The 20,662-nt window shown below is 37.1% G+C and overlaps 2 protein-coding genes across 2 annotated transcripts; one reads left to right on the forward strand and one right to left on the reverse strand.

Moving 5' to 3' along the window:
* The first annotated feature begins 509 nt into the window (after positions 1–509).
* Positions 510–5,463, forward strand: LOC109003243 (3',5'-nucleoside bisphosphate phosphatase-like). The gene is made up of 5 exons (XM_018981298.2): positions 510–1,040; positions 3,027–3,151; positions 3,458–3,772; positions 3,865–4,034; positions 4,827–5,463. Exons 1-5 carry the CDS (start codon positions 690–692, stop codon positions 5,240–5,242), a joined length of 1,377 nt encoding a protein of 458 aa, XP_018836843.1. The 5' UTR covers positions 510–689; the 3' UTR covers positions 5,243–5,463.
* Positions 5,464–6,136: 673 nt separating this feature from the next.
* On the reverse strand, positions 6,137–19,980 carry LOC109003244 (endoplasmic reticulum-Golgi intermediate compartment protein 3-like). The gene is made up of 13 exons (XM_018981300.2): positions 19,575–19,980; positions 18,595–18,668; positions 18,149–18,232; positions 17,866–17,946; positions 15,283–15,363; positions 14,128–14,220; positions 12,961–13,140; positions 12,750–12,817; positions 12,146–12,197; positions 10,454–10,507; positions 10,267–10,359; positions 7,405–7,471; positions 6,137–6,404 (listed from the first exon to the last, which is right to left on the reverse strand). The coding sequence occupies exons 1-13, from the start codon at positions 19,714–19,716 to the stop codon at positions 6,331–6,333; spliced, it is 1,143 nt and encodes a 380-aa protein (XP_018836845.1). The 5' UTR covers positions 19,717–19,980; the 3' UTR covers positions 6,137–6,330.
* Between the last annotated feature and the right edge of the window lie 682 nt (positions 19,981–20,662).

Here is a 20,662-nt window from a genome sequence, read left to right on the forward strand (position 1 = left end):
TTATGTTTTAAGTGTTTATTTTGCATTATAGAATCTTCATTATGCTTACAATTATTACCTACTCAATTTTTTCAAATCTAAAAATAATAATAATATTCAAACAATATTTTATTTAATTTTTAACTTTTATTTCAACTCATCTTATCTCAATTCACTATCCAAACCTCATCTTAAGTGGTGAATTGGAATTTTTATTTTTATTTTTTATGAACCTTTTATAAATAGATACAATCATACAACATGTTAATTATAAATAGTATTTAATATTATAAAGTTTAAAAACTATTTAGATATATATATATAGTAATATTATATATAAATTCTATATAGATAAGTTTTATGAATTTTTTTTATAAAAAAGTGAATCTCATTAATAAAAAATATATATATATTTTTATAATTTCTCATCGTGAAATACGCTTTTTACAAAACTTGCACAAAATTTTCCCATTTGAGACTCGTAATAATCATTTATCGTGTATATATATATATAGATATTAAACAGTCGCATTCCTCCTCTGCCTCCAGGTTTCCTTGAACTGTTGTCTATTCTATTTCTTCTATCTTTACCTATAGCCTAGAGGCGCATGTCCTCCAGAAACCGCACCCTGATGGCCTGATTACCAGAACCCCATAATCACGGTTCCTCGGTTCTACTTCTCCCTTTGGACCAAGATATCTCGAAAGCAATGGCTGGAGACGCCCCCGTGCCTCAGACTATCGGCAATTCCAATTGCAGTAGCCATAGCTCGAAGAAACCGAAAGACAAAAAGAAGAAGAAGAAGAAGCGTGGTGGGAGCAAGAAGAAGATGACCGCAGAGCAGACTCTGGCTTTCAAGTCCGTCAGTGAATGGGTGTTCTTGGAGCAGCCTTCGTCGTTGCCTTACTCTGCAGCGTCCTTTGTTGTCGATGACTTTGGGGTGCAGAAAACTCTTGGAAAAGGAGGGGAGAAATTGGTGTTCGAGTTCCATTCCCACTCGAAATTCAGTGATGGGTTTATGTCGCCTCTGAAGCTGGTCGAGAGAGCTCATGGGAATGGGGTCAGTTTCTTTGAAATTGTTTGTGCTATTTTAAATTTGGAATGAATATCTGATGTGGGTTATGCTCTTTCTGAGTACATATGATCTGTGTTCTGATAGTTTCATAGTTTCTAAATGATATGCCGAAATGGTCAATGGGTTTTGCTTTTGGACGGTAGATTTGCTCTCTCATGAGTTTTATAGTCCTGTGGATGATGAATTTGTTCACTGTTTTTTCCTTGGTGGACTGTTCTCATTTAAGGTTGCCTTTGTCTCTGGTAAGTACGTATAAAACATGGTTTTTTGTAAACTACCATGCGGTATATGGTTGCTGTCTTGGTGATGGGTAGGTTTAATAGCTATAACACGTGAAGTTGCAAATCCATTCTGATCAGAATTGTTCATTCCTCGTCCATCATCAAAGGAGTAAGATTATATGCCCTTAGCATCGTATAGACTAAAGCTTTTTCTAAACTTCTTCACGTAGTGAGAAAAAACAGAGGCCTCTGAGCGTGGTTTAAGTAGCGAGTGAAATCCTTATTCTCACTTCTTATATATTAGGTATTTTATATATTTTTTTATATGAAAATGGAAAATCATAGAATCCACAAATATGTTTCTAGTTGAGACTTTACCTAAAAATCTATTTTATTACTCGATGCTGATTTTAGAATTTTGCACAAGATCAAGAAGATAGTAACGAATGTATAAATGCTAAGATATGAACTATGTTATAGAGCTGTGGAGTTTTAATTCATTATGTTTATTGCAATCATGAAAAAGATAATGAGCTGTTTGTTTATAATTAGGCAAATTCATGGATCTAAGTTCTATGAATTTAGATATGGGAATGGTCCCTAATGAGGAATGATGAAGGAGAGTCACTTAAGATAGTTGAGACATGTGCAATGGAGAGATTAGTGTGTCAATGAGAAAGAATTATTTCATAGATAGACAGATGTCTAAAACAAGAGCGGTAGACAGTATGATTTTAAACAAGACATAAGGCAAAAAGAAGAGAGGTGGCCAATCTTGATTGGTTGGAAACAGTCCATAAATTCAACCCCAGTTAAATTGGGATGAAACCTTGTTCAGGTCATATAACTTCAGGTTTACATGGTTTTGAGTTATACCATGTCAGCATCTTGGATTCAAGATGAGATCTATGAACCAGAAAAAATATGTTGCCTAATCATGTTGTTAGAGGTAATCAAAGATTGTGTTTCTTATACATGCCATTGGAGATCCAATGCACGTAAACTCTACTCAGATGTGAAGATAAAATCCTGAAGTCAATATAGTAAATTTAAGAATATTCCCAGATCTGGGTTCTGATGCAGCTTCATGTGATGAGTTAACCAAGTCTTTTTTTGCTGTAGGCTGTGGAAAATAAACTGGACTCACTCTAACAATGTTTAGGAAGGGAATGAAAGCAAGCCAAGCTTGTGGAACATTGGTGTATCTGACCGTGTCTTGTTTTTGCGTGATCATGCCTCAGCTCAACTGATTTCCTATATTAATTGAAAAAACCTCTGTTTGAACTTGGCTTTGTGAGTGTACGAGAGACTTGGCTTAACTAGAACCTGTTTGGCATGTTGCGTAAGGCCTGTCTACCTGCTTATAGTTGTTAAAATGATTTTCGAATAGGGTCTTAGCTATCAATGGTCTTGGAACAACAACAACCACAACAAAAACAACAATAAAGGAAGATGTGGTTCCATATATTTAATGAAATTCAGAAACTTGAATTAACTTGGGGATGACTGAGATTGACTTTTGAGTTAATGTTATTGGATTCGTGTCTTTGAAGTTCAAACTGCTTTCAAAACTTCATCTTATATTCTTGATGATGAAAGGCTATTTTCTAGAGTGCATTGTTTTTTTATTTTTAAGTGGATTTTTTCCCTTTCTTTGCTTCTGCATTTTCTTATTATTTTCCATTATGTTTGTCAAGTCTTGAATAACCTATGATGTTTGCAATTTAATTAATAAATGTGATCATAACAGGTCAACGTTCTTGCTCTGACAGATCATGACACAATGTCAGGCATCCCTGAGGCTCTAGAAGCTGCTCGAAGATTTGGCATTAAGATAATTCCAGGTGTTGAAATCAGTACAATATTCTCTTCAAGGTAATTTTCTAATGGTTTGGCTTTAGAGGGCTTATACATTCAGATGTGTGTGTGTGTGCGCGCACACATGCACGTGCATGCGTGATTCATGTATAAAGGATATATATCTTCTTGTGGTTCTTAGAATTTGTTGCTTTACTTATAACAAAAGGAAGTTTGTTGCTTGGAGAAAGCCGTGAAATTTTATTTTTCTTTTACATGAGAGTGCTGTTGTGCAAAACCATGTTTGTGATTGGAAGTCAGAAGAATTGTATGGAGATTATTAGCTGCGAGGATTGATTCTCTTCCATTCCTTTTGATCATCAGTGTTGAGTCTGAATTAGTCGAACCAGTGCATATCCTTGCATATTATAGCAGCTGTGGACCAACAAGGTCTGAGGAGCTGGAGACGTTCTTGGCTAACATAAGAGACGGCCGTTTCCTCCATGCAAAGAACATGGTTTTAAAACTGAACAAGCTTAAGCTACCTATTAAGTGGGAGCATGTTTCCAGGATAGCAGGCAAGGGAGTTGCTCCCGGGAGAATGCATGTGGCCCGCGCTATGGTTGAAGCAGGTTATGTGGAAAATCTGAAACAAGCTTTTGCTCGATATCTTTTTGATGGAGGACCCGCTTACTCTACGTAATATTCTGAACTAATCGTTAAATCTTTCCTTATTTTCTTGATGCAAATTCTTATGTAAAATTTATGTGGCTGCTGGCATATGGTTTCAGGGGAAGTGAGCCTCTTGCTGAGGAAGCAATACAATTGATATGTAAAACAGGAGGTATGGCTGTGCTAGCACATCCATGGGCATTGAAAAATCCTGCTGCCATTGTCAGGAGGCTGAAAGATGCTGGCCTTCATGGGATGGAGGTTTACAGAAGTGATGGAAAACTTGCAGGTATGTTGCATACTTTGAAAGTCTTTTTTTATTAAATGTTTGTTGAGTTTAAAAATTTGTTTTTTGGTGACTGTCCAATCGATTGCCACAGAAAGGAAAAAATTATATCTCTATCTTCAGACCTGTAATGAATATCAAAGATCTTGCATATCTTGGGAAATGCATTAACTTCCTCAGTTCCCGCAAAACAATTTCAGGAATAAATCAACAGATGAAGTTCGGTTGTACTTGAAGTTCATTCTTTATGAAGTTTCAACTCATAGCTATTTTAATTGTTTAGTAAAATATATTCGCTGGTTGAGGTGAGGTATTAGTTTTCTTTCTGCATAATGGTGGATGTAAAAGAAAAGATAATGAGACCCAGCCTGAATCCAGAGTGAAACGTGATGTCAACAACCACTATTACTCTGAAATGGTGGGCATGTAACTATATTGTGCAACCAAATAAGATTCCAATTGCAAATTATTTTCTGCAAGACCTCAATTTTTCACCATTATGATGCAATACGTTTGTCAAAAGTTCTGGGATGAAAGTGCTTCCATCATTGTCCTAATGGTGTAAGAGAACTGTGGGGATTATTTACCTACTGATATACATTGAAATCTCCTCCTGATGCTATCTACAATGCAAGGCCTTGTTGACCAGATTATTATTTTTTATGCTATACTGGAAAAAACTTGCGACGCTGATATTCTGATGGAAAATTATCTATTTACAACATATGGTGTATCATAATTTTCTTGTATTCTTTTTTCACTACTTACATCTCGGTTCACTTGTTTGGTCAACAGCATACAGTGACCTAGCTGATGCTTATGGCCTTTTGAAGCTTGGAGGATCAGATTATCACGGAAGAGGTGGGCAAGGCGAGTCTGAACTGGGAAGTGTAAACCTTCCAGTATTGGCTGTTTATGACTTCCTTGAGGTAGCTCGACCAATTTGGTGTGCTGCCATCAGGGACATTTTACAGAGTTACGCCGAAGAGCCTTCTGATTCAAACCTTGCAGGGATAATGAGATTTGGGAGGACCTGGATTTTTAGAGGAGGTTCCCCCTTGAGTGGCGGCAAGGACTTGATTGATCGTTGCTTGTCTTTGTGGTTGACTAATGAAGAGAGGCAAAACGTAGAGTTTGATGCCATCAGGTTGAAGCTTTCTCATATATCTATCACTCAGGCAGGACTTCAGGTTCCTATTGAGAGCATATAATTCTGAGTTGTTTATCTGTACTAATTTTTCTCCTAGGACATAATATTCGTCCATCAAATTCATTTTCACCTCTCTACGGTGGGTAGTTCTGCAGTCATCTGCAAAGATTTTGTTAAGACATTATAGGATCTAACGAGATGCAGAAACACACGATTGTTTGTTGGTTTGTTCTGAGTTAGTATTCTAGATTAATAAAATCTTTATCCAATATTTATATAGGTTGGCTATGCTTATTTTTTCCATTGCATTGGACCATTTTCTTTCAAACTGGTTTTCATTTCATGACAATGGATCCGGAGCTGGAACTGAATTCATCTTTATCGATTCTCCCATCCGCCACCGCCACCTCCCGCCCCCTAAATGATAAGCCAGTGCCCTAGCAATAATAATAATAATAATAAGACCTTGTGGAAAACCCAGGTTTTGATTTTCCCATTCACAATCCAACCCTGTTTTTAGGTTGAGCTATTCATGTCATAACCGCCACCATTTTTACAGCATATGTTCAATTCTAATTGGAAATTGCAAGGATCCCCTTTTAGTAATATTAGTGCCTGCCAACAAGTCCAAGCCAGAAGCAAATGCCATTGACATTTCAGGCACAATCCCACCATCTTCACCTGCTCTGGCTGCTGTCCAATTGCTTAAAAGCACTCGGATGGTTTTCATAACCGTTATGATTCATGATTCATGACATCGCATCTAACAAGCGAGAAGATTTAAAGATAAGTTGTGTTTTTCCGTTTTGTAGCATATTTTATCGTCGTTTGGGTGGATGCGCATCAGCTTCACATGAAGTTCTTTTTTTTTTCCCAAGAAAACCAACTAAATTGGCAAAGCTAATCTATAAAATGAATTAACCCAAGAAAATAAAATCAAAGAAAGTATTATTCGAAAGAAAAAGAAATTGAACCCCTTCCATTAGTTGAACATATCATTCATGTGATTTTTGTGATTGCAACAGAAATAAACTTCATAAGAAATGATTACAAAATTTCTCTGCCTCACAAATTTCTTGTGTAAAACACCAACCACAAGATTGGATCAAACACAAGCAGAACGGCCAAACTATTAGTACATTTGCCGAGTTACATTTTTTTCTTGACCACTCTTTGACCATGATAGACGAACGAATCTATGATCCCCGCTACTGTGAAAATACCTAAACAAAGAAATCAGAGATCCTAAGTAATTAAGTAATTGTACCAAAGTGATAAATGTCAGAACAAGAAGTGATACAAAAAAAGTGTTACGACCAATATCCAAGCAAAGCATACAGGCAAATACAAATCACAATCGGAGAGAACCCTTCTTATGATCTCAATATGCAGTTGGCATGTGTTGACTGTATGCATGTGTATTATGTGCAAGCACGGTAAACTTAGCGTGTGCCTCAAAAGGTGGCTCTCTTTTTGTGGGCAGTGACTCTTGGGAAGATTCTCATCCTAGCTGATCTACACAAGCATTGAAAGATAAAGGTCTCTAGGTATTCTATATTTCAATGTTAGCAGGGAATCCGTGGTTTCAGTGCTGCATCATTGTTCCATGGCCATAGAACTTTGGTCTCTTTGAATTTTCATCATTTAAGATTTGGAGGGTGATTCCTCAGTATTGAATTTGTTGGCTTGTTCGTCCCTTTTGTTATTGGTAAGTAAATTTGTAGGCTTGTTGGAAAGGGAATTTGAGGACTTCCTCTGCATCACGCATACAGTGGGAGCTGTAAAATAGGGCCCCCCATTGGCTCCTTCCTTTGGATTTGTGGAGCATTGCATTTTAAAGATTTAATTTCAAGTGTCCCCCATGTACACTAGCCACTTACATTGGCATTATCCTTTCTTTCTTTCATAAGAATAATCACTCCACGCATATTCACACATCATTGAAAGAAGTGGGTACGATTTCAGCTACACTGGGGATATACTAAATCTAGCAAAACTGACAACCAAAAATCTAGAAGATCTCAGAAAAAGGGGAAAAAAAGGAAATAAAAACCACTGCTGCCGGAAAAGCAATATTTCTCTCAAAGACTGATATCAGAAACCTAAGTTTTAGCTTACTGTGAAATCAGAACTGTCAAATGTATAAATAACTCAACAGTATAACCCACGCTATGCATGCATGGTGCGTGCGTGTGTGTGCGCGAGAGAGAGAGAGAGCTCTACCACCAATTATTGCACAAATATGGGTCATAAAGTGTAAGAACGGAATATGCTCCTCTTTGAAGGTCACCTGAAACATGCAAACATATAAAAGATAAAGAGATCTGCACCGTAATGCAGCTGAATTTTTAGTTTATCTAAATGACATAATAGTATGCCTCGTCTTTTATCCACCACAGAAGCGCAAAGAACTACTGATTGCTTGTCAAGTTTTCTCACAGTAAATGAGCCCCATGAGAAATGCCATGGGATGCACTACATATACAACTTAATCGTGTGTGTCTGTGTATACATGCACATAAAGAGGTATATATGTTTCTAATTAGCTCACTTACACTGAATCCACAGATTTCCCCCCCTTTTGGTTTGTTTAAAGTAAAAGTTTTATTAATATCAATCAGCATTACCATCCCATTAGCCTTGTAAATGGGTTCTACAAGATTCTCTCCAAGGTACTAGCAAACCGATTGAGAACGGTGATGGACAAGCTAATCTCGAAGTTGCAAAACGCATTTATTAAAGGTAGACAGATTCTGGATTCAGTTTTAATTGCTAATGAAGTGTTGGATGGATGACTCAAATCTCGAGAACCGGGGTTACTATGCAAATTAGATATAGAAAAAGCCTATGATCATGTATATTGGAAGTTCTTGCTTTATTTACTAGAAAGATGTGGTTTTGGACAGAAATGGTTGAATTGTGTAGAATTCTGCATTTCAACTGTCCGCTTTTCTGTCTTGGTGAATGGTTCACCAGTGGGTTTTTTCGACTCATCTAGTTGCTTGAGACAGGGGGATCCGTTATCGCCACTACTCTTTGTATTTGTCATGAAAGCTCTTGGTAAAATTATTGCAAGCCTTGTGGAGGGTGGTTTTCTCTATGGCTTCTTGATGGGGAATGGTAATTATGGCTCCATTGTTATTTCTCACTTGTTGTTTGAGGATGATACTCTCACTTTCTGTGGACCTAATACCGGGTAGATACAATCTTTGAGGTCTCTACTTCTCTGTTTTGAAGCTGTCTCAAGTTTGAGAGTTAACCTATCAAAGTCTGAAATGGTACAGGTGGGGACTGTTCCCTATGTGGCGACTTTAGCCTCTCTCTTGGGATGTAAGGTATCTTTTCTACCCCTGAAATATCTTGGCTTACCCTTGGGCACTTCCTTTAAATCAGAGCAGATTCGGAATGTAGTGAGAAGGTGGAACGCAGACTAGCATCTTGGAAGATGTTGTATTTGTCTAAAGGTGGTAGGCTCATTTTGATTAAAAGTACTCTATCCAACTTACCCACTTATTTTTTGTCATTGCTCCCGTTACCAGCAAAGGTGGCAAACCATCTTGAGAAGCTACAACGCGACTTTTTGTGGAGTGGTTTGGGGGACGAATTCAAATTTCATTTGGTTAATTGGTCAATGGTCTGTACTCCAACTTTAGGGGGTGGACTGGGAATTCGTAACTTGATGAAGTTCAACCAAGCTCTATTGGGTAAATGGTTGTGGCGGTATCAACATGAAAGGGGGGCCCTATGGAAGTCTGTTATTGATGTGCAGGTTGGGGAGACATAGGGTGGTTGGTGTTCGAATGAGGTACATGACCCATATGGGGTGGGTTTGTGGAAATACATCATGAAGGGTTGGGAGATGTTTAGGAGACATACACATTTAGTAGTGGGTGACGACTCTTGTGTCAGATTTTGGTATGACAACTGGTGTGGTGAATGAAACCTCAAAGATACATTTCCTGCCATATTTGAGCTCGCACGAGAAAATGATGCAGTGATAATAGACCTCTTGGTGTTTTCTGGGGCTCCCCTCAATGGAATGTTGAATTCATTAGGGCAGTCCAAGACTGGGAGTTGGAGATGATCACAGAGTTCTATGCGGCACTGTATTCTGTACGTATGACTGAGGGCACCATGGATAGGATGATTTGGAGTCCCTCTAAGAAAGGCAAGTTCATTGTTAGATCTTTTCACAAAGTTTTAATGAGCCCAAGCATGCACACATTTCTATGGAAGAGCATTTGGCAAACAAAAGCTCCTTCAAAAGCTTTTTTTTTTTGTCTGGACATCAGCATTGGGCAGAATTCTCACCACAAATAACTTGAAGAAACGTCGGATAATGGTGTTGGATGTGCAAGAAAGATGGGGAATCGGTAGATCATCCGTTTCTACATTGTGAGGTGGTGAGGAACATGTGGGATTACTTCTTGTCAGGACTCGGTTTATCATGGGTCATGCATTTTAGTTTGGTGGATTTTCTAGCTAGCTGGAGAGGTCTCCGTGGTAATTCACAAGTTGCAGCAATCTGGAAAATAGTCCTTATCTGCATGTGTTGGTGTATATGGCGGGAACGAAATGATAGAAGCTTCAAAAACCATGAGAAGACAATGGAGGAGCTGAAAGTTTTTCTTTAAAACATTGTTCTCATGGGTGGGGGCTATTGTTTTTTGTAACGGACTAAATGTCCATGACTTTTTATTATCAGCTGTAAACTCTAGTTAGGTATTTCTCATGTATACTCCCTGTATACTTGGGGTTTGCCTACTCTTATGAATAAAATACCTTGATTACCGATCAAAATATATATATATATATATATATCAATCGGCATAGCCAAAATACACTGGATGTATACAAGAGCCCTTTTTGGTTGTTATCCATGCTTGGTTATCTCGTGTGGCAGCTATGATGATATATTTAGAAATCTTCTTTTGAAAGAAACAAAAATAAATTCCAAGTTGAAAAAGGAAAGATCAAAACAGAGTAGAGAATAATTCATCAATGAGACCTCAAGCACGTCATAATTATGAAAGACTCCAAATCACATCTTTAAATAGCCTGTCAGCTATGGACAAAGATACCTACCTTAACTGGGGAAATGTCATAAAAGAAGAAAACTCCAGCAAGAGAGCGAGAGCGACCTGGATCTGCACTCCTAAAATGCTCTGTCACAGAATACTGCACAACACGATAGATAGTGCATCTCAGGGCATGGTTTAATCAATAAAATAAAAGGATAAGACTTTGTCATCTTGAATCTGTTCAACCATACCTGATTTGACTGGATGGTACGCCCTCTAATGTCAGTGAATATAGCAGGGACCACCTGCCAAATATATATAGTAATGCCTAAAGATCCTTGCTTATGAATGTAAGCTAATTGTGAGAACACCATACCGCAAACACAGGCATGTGCATACATGCATACAATAAACATTAACAGGAGGGAGGGATGGGGGGGGGGGAGAGAGAGAGAGAGGTCATTTTGTATTGTTTTCACGTGTAAGATAAGTTTATTAATAAGCATTAGACATTATACAAATACAAAAGAAGTAAACCTCAGGTAGACCTAATTAGAGAAAGTAAATACATCAAGAAAATCCTGGAAACAAAAGCTAGAGAAACATAGATGGCCAGCCATCCAATGAAAAGAGTAAATTGAGAAAGAAAGGCCTTAGGTCCTCTGCAGTCTTTGTGCTATCTTCAAAACTTCGGTTATTTATTTCTCTCCACATGCACTACATCAAACAAATCGGGCTCAATTTTCACATCATCACATCTATCAAACTGCCATTTCCAGCACGCTAACAATATTTACCACTCATCTCAGCATTATCACCCAAATAGCCTGAAAAGGTTAAAAAAACTTCTCACACAAAGTGCTAGTAGTTAGGACACAAAGGAATGTTTCCCGATCTCTCTTGCACATTTAGCACTATTACATTACAATAACATGTCTCTTCCTAAAGTTATCTAAGGTAAGGATCGTCTGTAGTGCAGCTGTCCAAACAAAGGCAGCTCTCAAGGGAGCCTCACTCCTCCAAATGGTATTCTATGGAAAAGTAATTCTGTTATAGAGAATTAATGCTTTATATAATGATTTAACTTCGAACACCTCCTCTCAGATATGACCCAATACATCTATGCTTTGCCACCCTGTCTCACTCGAAGATGATACAACAAAGCATAAAATGAGGCAAAGTGATCCACCTTTCAGTCCCGTGCCACTGTAATAAAATCCCTCAATGAGACATTCAAAACTACCACAATGGTTTCCACTGGGTTTTTTATTCCCAGCATCACCAATCAAAGTGGGAAATCACTTTTTTTGAAAGATAAGACTGAAGATCCATAAATGTTTGTAGTATATTATATATCCAATGGTTGGTAATAGAACAGCATTCTTCAAATGGGTTAAAGAAATAGAAAATCTCGTAAGAATTCTCATTGACATCTAGAGATATATTGAGTTATGATGGCCTGTATTTTTATTTTTATTTTTTTATGTCAGGGAACCTCTCCAAGGTAGGGCCCTTCAGATCCACTCCTGCAGAGTAAACCCCGGTCCCGTGCACCGCACCCTCGGAAGTTTCCCTACACGAAACTAGTTAAATCGCTGGCTTTTCACAAGGGGGTGTGGCCCCAAACGATTGTTTGCACCCATGAGGTGTTGAACCTTGGACCTTGAAGAGAGTGATTCCCCAAGACCAAAGCCTTCACCACTTGGGCAACCCCTTAAGTTAAGTGATACCCCAAGACCAACCACTTGGCCTGTGATCTACAACCATCATAAACTTTTAAGATACTATTTTATATTCTTGCATTTGGCCCAAAGATTCAATTGATACCACTGCTTAGTTTTCACAATATGAAGTCAAAATATAAATCACAAAAAGAAAAAGATCATTCAGATTCGGTTTATAAAACCTCGAAAACAGAAATGAAACAAGAGCATAATACCAACCTTGATAAAATACTGGTATGCACCATTTGGATTTTCATGCACCCATTGTACCCTGAAAAGGCATGGAGAAGTACAAAAAAATGTAAATAACGTATTAAATTAATTGGTTTTTTTTTTAAATGAAATTTTATTGAATTAAGAAATGTATATAAAAAATTAACAAAACTGGCATTATTGAAGTTCAATACTTTTTGCTTTAATTAATGGGTTGCTTACTCGCTAAAAAAAAGGTTATTTAAAAGATACAATATTATTAACCACATAATAATTTCTTTTTTACAAGGAATGCACATTGCATCAAGAAGGGGAAGAAAAGAGTACATATAACATAACTATGAGAAAAGGCATGAAAAAAAATGCAATTCTCAGTGTGGAACATCATCCATCGACCAGAATTTTCAAAAGCCAAAACTGATTTGACACACGGTTTTATATGATATGCTGATCACACCAAACTAATTCAAATTTCTAACAGAAAAAACTCATATAAAAAAAACATTCCAGCTTTATTCAATTTGAATTAGTATGACATCAATGCAATATAGAAAACTTTAAGCATTTCTAAACATGTAATAGCTAGGCAGGAGAAGAATGAAGCAATTACCCATCAAGGGGATTTATCAAGCCAGGAAAGTAGTGACCAAAAGACAATTTGTTGATCCTGTGAGTTATCTGTATCATGCACCGGAGAGAGTTAAAATAGTGCTGATCTAATATTAGAACAGCATCACCATAAGGACAATTATTGACTGTACTAACTTTCCCTAAAAATACACTTTTCAAACAAAATAATCTTGGTACCAAGATAATATTACATTATAATTATCGTCTTGGAAAGCCAACAAATTGTGCAACTGAACATTCGAGTCGTGAAAGCTTTTCCCAGTTCCGAAATGAAAACTTCCAGCGACTTTATTCACTTCAAGCACCCCATTGATATTACATCCTTCACCTTCTTCATTTTTTATCTTTTGGATAAAACCTTCTCGTTTGCACTAAAAGCCAAAAGGACAAATAGAAAGTCAAAAACAATATCTATAGAAGATGACTTCCCAAGCTTGGGAACTGAAATATTCATAGAGAAAAATATAAATTATATTTGTACATGCCCATGTGTGCACATATTGCTTCCATTGAGGAGCAAAATTTTAAACTCAAAAACTGCACGAGACAATGTTGGACAAATTTGCATCTCTGCAAATGGTCAAAGGAGAGTCATCAGGGTCCAATGATCGAAAGAGACACCACATGTTCTTCAGGACTTCCTTGCATATCTTCCTCAGCAGTTATGGGTCAAAGTAACAGTATGTCTTTTATGTAAGGACAGTCGTCAGAACCGGTGGACCTAACTAGTTCCACAACTAGCTGAATGGTGAGGTGAAGAAAAATAGTGTAGTCTGCCCAACTAGTTACACAGCAGGTTATAATCGAGTCTTCATTCTTAATCATCTAACAACCAGTGACAAAATGTCTCAGCAAGAGTGTAGATCCAATTAAAAGCCAATATTATTAAAAAAAAGGTGCACCTACAGATACATAATATAACCTGGCTTAAACACAGAAATTGAAATCATGCTAGCTAGTGAGTAGTCAGCCAAACCAATCCAACTAGCATATTCAAGCTGGAAAAAAAGACTTCCTGGGTGCTTGTGTATCACAAGAAGAATACCTAAAGAAAAGGACAATTGGCAAAAAGAGAAGATAAAAATGCATATTGCAGTTGGAGAAAAGAATTCACACTGGAAAGGTAGCATATTAAATTTCACGTTTAAAAAAGCTCTCCAACCCACAGACATTAAGATTCAGCATCAAAAGAAAAACTAATTCAAGTCAGCAATACCATTGTTTTCTACACAGTAGAAGCTCTAGTTAAATTCTTAACTAATACGAGATGATAAATGTTGATGATTTTACTTTGTATTTTATATGTGTGCATGCACAAAGAGAATGCCCTGAAAAAGCATATCTGCAAACTGACTAACCTGGTCAATCATATCCATATTTGTTAGTGCCCAACCTTTTTTCCTATATGCTTCACGAACTTCTTCGCATGAGTTACAGCAATCATCATCTGACTGCAAGTGAGGGGGAGAGCAAGAAATTAGGTAACACAGAACAACTACCGGAAGACCAGAACTTATACAAATTATGGTGTATGTAGAGTCCTACTTGCAAGTTGGTGTCAAGGGCACACCCTCCACATCGCTAACATGGCAGGATCTGATTTGCAAGAGAAGTACAAAGCTAAATTCTCTAATAAATTAAATCTTGCCATATCAGCAGTGTAGAGAGTGCGCCCTCCACACCAGCTTGCAAATATAATTTTTCTTGGTTCTCTAGTATAAATAGCCACTGCACAGTTGTACCAAGGAAAAAAGAAAGACAGACCAGGACATCCTCTTTGCACAAGGTTCAACATGAGTATACTAGTTTGTGTATTGAAAACAAGAACAGCTAAAATAAACAAAAAGCCACTCCTAGGAAAATTTAAAAGCCCATTGTGCAATACATTCCCCAGGACCTGCAAGATCAATACCATTAAGTGGAAATCTGAATTATCATGACATCAGACTGGCAGACAATATTATTGCTTAGGTGGTGCAATTTTTCCTTTGAAAGAAGCCTTCGTCTTCAAGCAGTTAGCATGGAAGGCTCATTAGGACCCACAAGATCCAAGACCCAATGGTCAACCACTTTAACAGATGTCTAACTTTTTTATTCTGAAAAATTGCTTCCAGCATTGATGCAGGATATTTAAACAATTCAGCAATATATGAGAAGTGGTTGAAGGGTGGGAACACAAGTATGCAGGATGCTAGGTAAATGTTTGTGGATTGAAAAATCAAAGGATAACATCAACCATAACAGCAAAATGATGTGGATAAATTTGAGGAAACCATGGACTATGGATTTTTTTTTTCCATACAAATTCAGAATAGATGGAATCGGCCTGATGAAGGTGACTGTAGTTCCCCGGTTCATAGCCACAAGAATGTAAGTTATGTAACTAGTGCACAAGGATTTTCTAGTCAACTAATCTGTGGTGGTGTATACCTAAGATAGAAGTGCTGCTGCATGCTTCAAAATTATTATAATATACCAATGCAGCATAAGGGATACCAGATTATCAAATGTACCGTTTCTGAACCATAACATGAACCGCAATATTCTTCATTGTGTTCAAGCCTGCCACCATGTCTCTGTAAGGGCTTCTCAACCTGCCTTGGGCAAAAACGAAGGTAAGACCAAGCAAATGTAAAACAAACACAAGCAAAGAGAAATACTTCCTTTGCAGAACAAAGTAGTGAAATAAATACAAAGAGCACCATCTAAGATTCCTTTTTTCTTTTGATAAATAGCACCATCTAAGAATCCCAAAATATGAAGTCCAATACTCCACAATAAAAAACTTCTCTATTTAGTATTACAGGCAACTATCTGTCAAGCCCCCAAGTCTGTCCGACAATTGTACTCAAACAATTTCACACTTTATTTTGAAATCCAAATCAACAGACAGAGACAATGCTTCACTGATCTTCTTCTTTCTTTATTTTTGATAATTAATAAGAGAATTTTAGTCCAAGTAAACAGGCATAGCCCAAGTACACAGAGACTTTCCATCCTTATTCCCTATACCGGCTAGTGTAGCGGGACGTCTTGAGAAGATACAAAGAGACTTTCTGTGGGGGGGTCTAGGTGAAGAATTCAAATTCCATTTAGTCAAGTGGGAAATGGTGTGCCGTCCGATCTCCAATGGTGGTTTGGGTATTAGAAATTTGAGGATGTTCAATCGGACACTACTTGGCAAATGGTTGTGGCGGTATATTAAGGAACCGGATGCCTTATGGAAGATTGTGATTGAGAACAAATATGGTAGTCTTGAGGGGGGTTGGTGTACTAGAGATGTTCGAGGGGCCGCTGGTAAAGGGCTATGGAAATATATTAGAAGAGGATGGGTGGTTTTCCATCAACATACAAGATTGCAATTGGGTACAGGTGCAAAGATCAGATTTTGGAAGGATGTTTGGTGTTCCGATAGTGCTCTACAAGACAGGTTTCCTACACTTTTCGTGATTGCAAATGCTAAAGATGCCATGGTGGCGGAGGTAATGGAAGTTGTAGGTAGAAACATCCAATGGAATATCAATTTCTTTCGGGCAGCACATGACTGGGAGATGGGGAGTTTTGTAGATTTTTATAGTCTCTTATATTCTTGTCGCCCAAATACCCAGCATACAGATGATTTGTGGTGGAGTCCAACAAGGAAAGGGATCTTCACTGTTAGCTCCTTTTACAAGGTACTTACACAAGTTCCTGACAGATAATTTCCATGGAGAAAGCTTTGGCGCAATAAGGCTCCTCTCAAAGCTTCTTTCTTTGTTTGGACAGCGGCTCTGGGGAAGATTCTTACTACGGATAATCTAAGAAAAAGAAACATAATTATAGCAGACTGGTGTTGTATGTGTAAAAAAGGGGGTGAATCGGTGGATCATTTACTTTTACATTGCGAAGTAGCCAGGACTATTTGGGATGCGGTGTTTAACAGAGTAGATTTAGCGTGGGTTATGCCAGAAACTGTGGTGGATGCTTTGGCCTGTTGGACCTCAATTGGAGGTGCGAGACAGATTAAAGAGGTTTGGAAGATGATTCCAAACTGTATTTTGTGGTGCTTATGGCAGGAGCGCAATGAGAGGATTTTTGAAGACAAAGAGAGATCATTAGCGGAGCTAAAATTGTTATTTTTTAGGACCCTATGTACTTGGGCTAATGCTGTGGTCTTTAATGGCACGGATTTTCATGAGTTTTTAGTTTCTAATGCTCCCACCTAATTAGGATGCGAGCATTAGAACATTTGTTTGTAATTGACATTTGGTTGGATGAATATATACTTATTTTACTTATCAAAAAAAGTACACAGAAAGTATACAAGAGAGTACACCTAAATACAAACTAGAGCAAGAAACGACTTAAGCCAATCATGAAAATTTCCATCCCTACAAGAGCCTTAGCCCAAAAACATAAAGTGCTAAAGAAAAACTCCCTAAGTTCTCTCATAGAGCGTTCTCTATCTTTAAAGCACCTCCCATTCTCTCCAACCATAAGCACCATATCAAGCACAAAGGGTCATCTTCCACACAGCTACACTACTTTGACTACCCACGAAACCTTGCCAACATGCAAAAAGGTCCACCACTTGCTTAGGCATCACCCAAGCAATACCCATCCTATCAAAGATCTCATTCCACAAAGTCTTAACCACCTCACAATGAAGAAAAAGATGGTTAACAGATTCACCATCTTCTTCATTTGCATTGAGAACCATATCCCCATGAAACAACATCTCCCCATGAATGCTTCTTTTTTTTTTGATAAGTAAGAGATAAACTTTATTGATGTGAATGAAATCCCCATGAATGCTTCTTGATGATGCTTGCTGCTTAAATTGACCTCAGACAATTTATATATATACATTTTTTTTTTATATGTAACAATTTATATATATGCATTTTTTTTTATAAGTAACAATTTATAGATATACATATATATAAAACATTTCTGCACATCTATGAAGACCCCCTTTTGTATCTGCACTAATAACAGATAATGCAGACAGATGGAGAATGATAATCAACATTATATCATCATCACGGAAATTGTTTAGACAAGATATGTCAGAAATGAGATAAAGAAGAGTTGCATAGAATTGTTCTCTCACTAACCTTTGGCGCACCAATCCCATCCTGCCTAACCTCTATTACATTGCCATGAGCATCAATTCTTTTCTTGACTATATCATGTCTCTGCAAGTAAAACAATACGTCAGCATTGTAAGTCAACAAGAGTACGCAAATATCAAATTCAGTAAAACTCATCAGATGCAACAAGAATGCAATTATGTAAGTATTTAGACTTTCAAACGCAGGGCATGACTCCACTATGAAACAATCAGTATTATTAACCCTGAAAATTAAGCGAAAAGAAGTCACTGCTTGCAGTACATACTATATCAAGGTGTTGCTCTCCACTGATATCCATGGCGTCAAGACTTAGCAATGAACATGGAACAGCTGGAAAGGTGACATCAAACTGCAATTTCATATATAAACAGGGCAGGAATAAATAAAACATGAATAGTAATGGCTAAATTATTATAAAAAAACAAAACAAAATAGCCACACTTGAAAAGGTATCATAAGAGGAGCAAAATTTGTGAAAATCATGAAGGTTGATATGAGAAACTACCACAGCTGAAAATTTTCAAAATTCTTCTGAAAATAAATCTTTGATAGAACAAACAAAAAAGAAGTGATTCACAGAAATAACAACCATTAGATCCAGCAAAGACTCAAATACTACACAGGAATACCATGTCTCATGCTAGAATTTAAAATTATTATTAGATGATAAAAAACAGATAACATTTTTAGCCCCAAAGGAAATTATTTTACATTGATATGTAGGGTTCCCCCTCTTGAAGTATCAACCACAAGCTTTGTCTCAGAAACGGTATGGAGGAATAATCCTGCAAGCATAATCAACTGACTGATTATAGACACCAACCTTAACAATAAAAGCATACACAATGACTAATATTTGGGGAGCAAAGGTAAAGGCAAAAGAGATGGAGTATCTGCCAGTAGAAAATAAGCATTTGATGAATCACCAAAATATTGGAGTAGGACTGGGTCAATTTCAATACAAATTGCAAATAGAAGAAGAAGAATAATGAAAATCTACCACATGGCCTTTCAGCATCTGCATCACCGCATTACTGATCAAATCATATGACGCACTTTTTGTCTAAAAATGAAACGACATTAGAATCCAGTGGATAGTTTTTGACATACCAATCTTTGCAATTGCTATCATTCTGAAACTATCAACATATACATCTAGCCATCATGGACGTTGAAATAAGGTCTAGAATGTGTAACATCATGGCACAATTCACGTGATTTTAAGTCCAATTATTAATCATAATCCACAATCGTGATTCCATCCCATGACAACCCCTGATCTGTATCGCCATTCTTACAAGGCCGCCTGTACAGGCATGTAGAACCAAGTATTGAATTCACATCTGAGTATGGAGCTCGTATTTAATAATTAGCGAAAAAACATGAGAAAGTCATTTGCTGAACTTCAAATGTGAGAATCGAGTTCCAAGAACAGAATTAGAGGAAGAAATTGAAAGATTGATATACATGGTCGGCCCCCAAGCAAAACTGAGTTTCTTCTAAAATTCTAACAGACTTTCTAAGACCCAAGACTTGAAAACTACGGATTCTAGCACCGTAGATAAATTAAAATTTTAAACTTTCAAATTTTATCAGCAACCAAACAAAGCTTACAGGAAGCGAAATATAAAAATACGGAGTATGAAAACCGAAGAAAAAAGGAACAGAGAGAGAGAGAGAGAGGCGCATACTGAGCTCGGAGAAGAAGAGAAAGAGCATGAGAACGAAGGAGACGAGGGTGATAAGTCCACCGGAAAAGGTACGGCTATAGAAATCCTCATTAACTTTAGGGTACGCGTCCAGTTTCCGGAGCTTGTGAAGGACGTTGTCCATGAGCACCAAACTTCCAACCCACCCTTCTCTCGACACAAGTAATAATCACCCACGAAAAAAAAAAGTCGCTCAATTTCTCTCCCTGTAATCTAGGTGAGCGTCTCAGACGAGCGGCTCTTCCAAGAAGAGAAAATGACAACGGCGAGTGATGCGACGCTTTGCCGAATTTGTGATTTGGTGTGAGCTGTTGTTCCGAATGCAAAGGAAGTTGTCGTGTGTCTGAATTTTGGTTGGTTGACACCAAGGTCCAAAACGACCCAAAAGAGCGTCGTTGATTCCACGGACGTTACATTTATGAGGACTGTAATTGGGTCAACCTTGGCGTCTCGTCTCTTCGTACTACACGGGATTAAGATTTTTAGAATTAAGATTTTTATTATACACAAATTAAATCTCATTATATTTATTTAATATTTAATATAATCTAAATAATTAATTTATATCAGTAAGACTTGGACAAGACTCTCCTGTCTTCAAATTAGCGAGTTTTTTATTCCTGAATTCAATCATTGGGACTAAAACAATTTCAAACGATAAAGATAAATAATGGTTTTTTTTAAAGGAAAATAATATCTCCTCTTGTTTTTCTTCCAACTTTTTAGATATTATTATATTTCTAACATGTGTATCATAGCTACCATATTTAATTAAAATATTAAAATAGTAATATTGAATGAACAAACAAAAGGAGTTACTTGTGATCTCAAAATTATAGAAAACTCATTTATATTCTCAAGATTTACGGATAAAAGTGGAAGGCATTTAATTTAATTTATATTTTTAAAATATATATTTTTATTTTAATGTTTTGGAAACTTGGTTCAGTTTTTTTTTCTTTTTCCTAAGCAAGTAAATTCGTAGATAAATTAACTGGTTACGTGATACTAGATTCTATAGGGTGGAGTCTCCAACAATCATCCAACAACAAACCAATGCAATACAAGTG

This window comes from Juglans regia, chromosome 16 (genome assembly GCF_001411555.2).
Source record: "Juglans regia cultivar Chandler chromosome 16, Walnut 2.0, whole genome shotgun sequence".
Taxonomy (NCBI): Eukaryota; Viridiplantae; Streptophyta; class Magnoliopsida; order Fagales; family Juglandaceae; genus Juglans; species Juglans regia.